Here is a 6,000-nt window from a genome sequence, read left to right as displayed (position 1 = left end):
TAGATAATTTTCTAGAGAAAGGCATGTGTTACTGCAACCAACACTTAGAAACAGTTTGGAAATTGACAGCACATAGCTGGTCTTTGGTGAATGCAAAGAAAACTGGAAAGGTCTCTTAGCAGGGATGGGTAAATAAATATACCTGTATATTCCGGCATGCACCTTCATCCAGAACTGTCTAAAACTGTGGTCTTTTTTTCTGAGATTCTGAAACAAACAAATGCAATCTCCACTCAGTTCAGAATAACTGGGGGGGGGGAGAGGGGGGTAGGGAAAGGGGGCACAGCTTACCACAAATCTGTCATCTGGAATGGGCAGCCATTACTCCCTCTGAAGTTATTTCCATACTTTGTTATTGGTGTAGGAAATTACTTTAATTTGATAAAACATTAGCTGGAAAAGGGACCCAGGGACTCCATTAAAAGTTCTTTCTAAGCCTATAGAAAAGGGTAATTTTGTCCATTACAATCAGCAGTTCCTTCCCCATGCAAAATCTGTCATCTAAGTTTAAGCTATCACTTAACACACTTTATAGGTGAGAACTGTCAGTATACAGAAGTAGTCAATGATGTATTTTAGATTAGCAGTGAAGTCAAGAATGCTTAAGAGTTCAAAGATCCTGAGGTCACAGTGGATAAAATTACTACAGCAATGGAAATTAAGTACTGAGATCTTAGGTAGAAGGGCTTATCTTAGCTTCTAAGCAACTTAATTCTCTCCAACTAGTGAAGGAGCCATAGACAAAGACAAAAAACCCACCACTTGCAGAAATCTGGGCAGCATCTCAGTTCTCTTAACTACTGCAAACAACTTCTCATGCTAAAGCTCTCGCCAGTTTCTAGAACACTGATACAGTTCCTGTTGTCTGGGAAGAGATCAGCGTCTTCCTCTTGTAGGACAAGAGATCTACAAACAGAACACATAAATAGTTGAGTGACCAGCTTGTAAGGCAGAAGGGGAGATCATACCTTAAAAGTAATGCAAATATGAATCTTAATCCTAGCCTTAAGATGGAGAATAGGAGAATGAGTGTTTAGAGATCTAGGGAGTACTTTGTTATTTTAAGCTCACATATCCACAAAAGATACTGTTCAATCAGCTGCAGACTTAACGCATCTTTCAACCAACCCATACTAACTTTAGCTCCAACCTAACCCACTTAAAACAATCAAGCCTACATCATGCTGATTTTTTAAAATGGAAGAATAAAAGCCATATAGAAAACAAGAGGTGAAGGCACCAAACAGTTTCCTCTCTCTTTCCTCACAATGTTGTATTTTCTACTCTCCAAGCTACGCTAAAAGGACAACAGGTAAATGACTAGAATACACAGTATTTTTTGGAGTTGACTGCTACTAGACTTTCTGGTGGCCTAATATCTAAATCAAGTATTCCCCCATAATACTTGCATGCTTTCCCCAATTCTGCAACAGATCACTGAAAAACAAATTGGTTCACATTTCAGGTTAGAGGTATTTTAATTCTATCTAACCTCTGTCCACTCTCTGCTTATTCTACCTGTATACAGCAACGGCTACAAATTAACACAAAGGTTCTCCAACAGAAAGTTGCACAAATTACATGTATTATGAGATTTTGAAAAAAATTCCCCATAATGACCACAAGAGATTGTACACTTACTTCTGTTAAGTTACCACATTCAGGGAAAAATGATGCAAATTACTTATTTAACTATTTCTAAGTACAGCTAAGACATTTTCAGTTCTCATTAGTTAAAAGCTAGATTACAAGGAACTGTGGAAAAACACCAAGTGTATTTATATATAATTTCTAAGATAGACAACAGTGCACAGCACGTAAATATACTGAAAGCTTGCTTCCCCAAGGCACACTATGAAGGCTAAAGCACTTATCTGTCCTGGTAGGTAGAGTCTGAATACATCAAAAATCAGCAATAAATAACATGCGTCACTAAGATGCAACTACAAATTTTAAATAATTTCATTCATGATATCAATCAAGATTTGATGTGAAACCAACTTGGTAGTCAGCATGGGGAAATACTTGAAACACTTAACTACAGAGACTTTAAACAGTAACATTTCTTAAGTGTTTTATTGCTACAAACTGGTACATCTTATCACAAAAAGCTACAAGGCATATTATAACATATACTCTATTACACAGAGTGCAATGCAGTCCCCAAAACAGCCACACTCAACAGCACGATTTTTGAAGTTACTCATTCTTTACTAAGAGGTCAATATGATAAGCTTATGCCATACAGCTTTTGATATATTTACCCCACAGACCCGCCTTTTTAACTGATTAGACCAAAAATTATTATTATATCCAACTTTCAATACACACACCAAAAAATAGGATGCTTAAAAAAATATACAACACAATGTTTTAATCAGCTTTAACAGTCAGTTTTCTATAAAAAGCTCAACTAAAATAATCTTAATTTCATTTTAAACAGAATCAGAAACACAGGAATTATATAAACAAGTTCTCCACGGAATGGAATGCATGCATATGGTGGGGAATCTTCAACAACTTCATTTGAGACTATTAAAAAGTCTTAGCCACTTTAGAGCAGAAATAAAAAGCTGTTTTGCCCCCCCCCCCCCCTATTTTTTTTTTCTTGCACTTAGTTATCTTCAGTGTGGTCTAAAGTGAAGTCAGTTTGTTCTTCAGTTTCTTCTTCCTCTTCTTCTTCCTCTTCTTCCTCACCCTCAACTGGCTCATCAGCTTTGTCCTCTTCTTCTGTCTGCTGCTCCTGAGCCTGATCATTAATTTCAAAAGGATTTTCACCCTGAAACAGAAGATTGAAGACAAACACTTTGATATTTGTTTCAAACATAAAATAAAATAATAGTCATCATTTCAGTGAATGAAAAGGGCAGCCACTAAGAAATGCTATGGTATTTTATACAGTTTTTTAATAGTTGAGGTGTTTTTAGCAAGAAAATCAAAACAGATTTGATTTAAAATTAGCAACACCTCAATTTTATGCACACCGTAAACTGGGATCCCAATAAACTGTTTTAATGAAAGTAGAAATGGCATTGAGAAAAAGCCAAATTATGGTACACACAAACTTCAGTTTAACTTCAACATTCAGTAAATTAAAATTACATGGTTAAGTTTCAACATGCTTTTATTAAGAACTACTGCTGCTTCCTTTTTCTCCCCAATTAAAACCAAATCTGAACACAAGTTTTGCTCTGCTTTTCCTTATTTAGTCTTTATTCACTCTGAATAATTCTATCAAAAAGGCAAACTCTTCAGTAAATGAAAAAGAAATCTAGAATAATAAATTACATTGATTAGCCTGAAATTCATTCCACTGCTTATCTAGAAAAATTATCAAGCAGATTTCTCAAACAGTATTTTAAATATGTTGGCATTCTAGTTTCACATTTTCTCTATTTCATACAATAATTCAGTACAAGACATACCTCAGCTTTCACTTGTTTCAGGTATTTAAGAACTATGAATAATCAATAAACAATATAGAACAACAACATGAAGTATTAAGAGTTTCTTTGCTGAAGCTTCTTTCATGTTCAAACATCTGATAGAGCAAGTCTGATCTGAATATATGACACCAATCACTAACTCCACTAAGATTGGGATTTCAAGGACATTATTTAAAAGATGATCCCCCCCAAAAAAAAAAAAAAAAAGTGAGTACTAGGCCCCTTGTCCTTTTTTGCTTAAATATTTTTACTTCAGTTACATTTTTCAAGTAGGGTCTTCCAGATGGCCTACAAATCACTGAAAAATTAGAAAGCTATAAAAACATTTAGGAAATGCCACTAAACAAAAACTTGGCTTGTTATTCTAAAATCAAGAAAAAACATAAATTCAAATTTAAACAGTAACCCAAAGAAAACAGAATTCTTTGAGACCATGTTATTCTAAGTCCCAGAATAATTTTATGCACACACTTTGTAACGGCCAGCCTACGGCACTCAGATGGTAATGGCTGTTGAGCCCAATCAACCTATAGCCTAATCAAAGACATAGCTGCCACATAAAATGCCATGAATAAGGCAGTATTTAAAACTTCTTTAAGATACTAAGTTTGACTTTTTTAGAAGTAGATTCTCATAGGTAAGGGTCACATACATATAAAGCCGGTATCTTAACTTATCTGAGCCCTATGAAAACAAGAAAACCCCACATCTCACATGCCACTTCTAGATGATCCACTATTGTCAAGCACCATGGAGCTACAGAACACCAAGGAGTATTTCACTGAATAGATAACACTGTCCAACTTTGAAATACTAAGAATATTTATTAGCTCAGTAAACAGTTTCATGAAAAGTTGTATGGAAAAGCAAGTGCCCAAACCAATTCAATTCCAACATCAACGAAAAGCATTGTGAAATAAAAAGACTGAGCATCCAAACCTTAATTCAGTAAGGATTAGTGCAACTCCCCAAAATTGTACTTATCTACCTTCCTTTTTAATAGAAGTGCAAAAGACCTCCTGGCTGCAAAGCTTCTAGTGCCATTTTCCTTAGGTTCAGCCAAATATTTTCAATCACATTTGTGTACAGGAACAAGGATTTCCAAAGACAGGCAGAAATAAGCTAATTACTGAGTTAAAAATACTCCACCTGCTTAGTTTCAAATACATGCTCATCAGTAGATATTACAGAGGGAAGACAGCTATATTAAGAATTTCATATGGCCTAACAGAGAGCATTGTTTCCCAGCGAAAGAAAACAAAAGGTAGCCTTTCTCTGTGATTCACAAGGATATTAGAAGCCCTTTTATAGGTCTGGTACAAAAGAAAAGACTAGCATCCTCTCATGTCTAGGTTAGGCATAAAAATGAATTGTAGCTAAAGAATGAACTTCTAAAAGGACACTTCACACTCCTGCAGACAACTACTGACTGTCCCTGACTCTTGGGGACAAGCTACAGAAAATTGTTACACTTCATTCCTGTGGAGACAGTATGTCGCTTCTGGCTAACCTAGCAAAACTGGATTCAGCACACTACTTCTGGCTGAACAGATCTCTATACAATAATAACAAAAACAAACAAAAAAATTAAGTTTCTTTCCCCAACTGCTTTTTCAGAGAAAAATGCATTTTTCAAGTTCTCAAACTAAGGAGAAAGTTACTGCCCTCAAGGGGAAAATCCTAAAGACTGCGCTCTTTTCCAGTGATATAGCATCAGAGGCATCCAGCACACATGCAGAGCCAATTTTGACACTAGTTAATTTTGACAGCCACACTGGTCCCATGTTCCCAGATGGCTTTAAAAAAACAAAACAAAACAAAACAAAACAGAAAACAAGAACAAAGGCACACCACTCAACTCCTGCAGAAAGACTTTATAATGCCTACAGAGCATAAAAACACAAGCAGATAAGTAGTTTATTCCCAAGAGATGCATTCTTTGGGTTCCTTGTCCCTAGAATATTTAAATTGCAGAGAAAGCTTAAGACTGTGAACTGGCATTTACAACCAAAGCTTCAAGATTCAAATGTCCCCCGAAACCACTCTCTACATCTATTTATAACAGGTCTCACAAACTTGACCCAAAAAGATACCAAAGTCTGCCTACCTAACTGGTAAACTTTAGAATGCCTTCACTAATACAAATGATCAAACAGTCCCAGGATATACTGGTAGAAAATGTCAACCTCTATGATGTTTCTCTTCAGCAACATCCAAGCAGCTTTTAATCATAGACATCATTCTATCTAGGAAGTTCCAAATGGCCCAAAATTAGAGATAGTCATTACTTCATCAAGTGATAACTTTTTGCCTGAGAAACAAGATGGGGTTTTTTTCCTCCTTATTATAAAGGGACTTGCTACAGGTTCATAAAACTTCTAAGATGATTGTTTCAGAGTAGCCAGCAGGTGGGTTGTGGTGGACTTTTCCCCTTCCCCCCTCTTTACAATATGGATGTAGGAGAATAAGGACAAATGAAGAACGCTGAAAAAGCATACAAAGAATACATTGGAAGCATAAAAGGGCACCACACAAGACCAAGACTGGGGAAACA

General features: G+C 36.0%; 1 protein-coding gene across 2 annotated transcripts in view; it reads right to left on the bottom strand.

Annotated features, from left to right (window-relative positions):
- Positions 1 to 2,060: 2,060 nt before the first annotated feature.
- Positions 2,061 to 6,000, bottom strand: part of ZNF326 (zinc finger protein 326) — a 29,475-nt gene continuing 25,535 nt past the window's right edge. For both annotated transcript variants that reach the window (XM_010582608.1, XM_010582609.1), the window contains one exon: positions 2,061 to 2,779. In XM_010582608.1, coding sequence (XP_010580910.1) covers positions 2,615 to 2,779 — 165 coding nt within the window. In that variant the 3' untranslated portion in view covers positions 2,061 to 2,614. The remainder of the gene's footprint in view (positions 2,780 to 6,000) is intronic.

This window comes from Haliaeetus leucocephalus, unplaced genomic scaffold, assembly GCF_000737465.1.
Source record: "Haliaeetus leucocephalus isolate CR32 unplaced genomic scaffold, Haliaeetus_leucocephalus-4.0 Scaffold848, whole genome shotgun sequence".
NCBI lineage: Eukaryota > Metazoa > Chordata > Aves > Accipitriformes > Accipitridae > Haliaeetus > Haliaeetus leucocephalus.
Note: the sequence above shows the minus strand (reverse complement) of the source record. Positions and strands in the feature narration are given on the sequence as shown.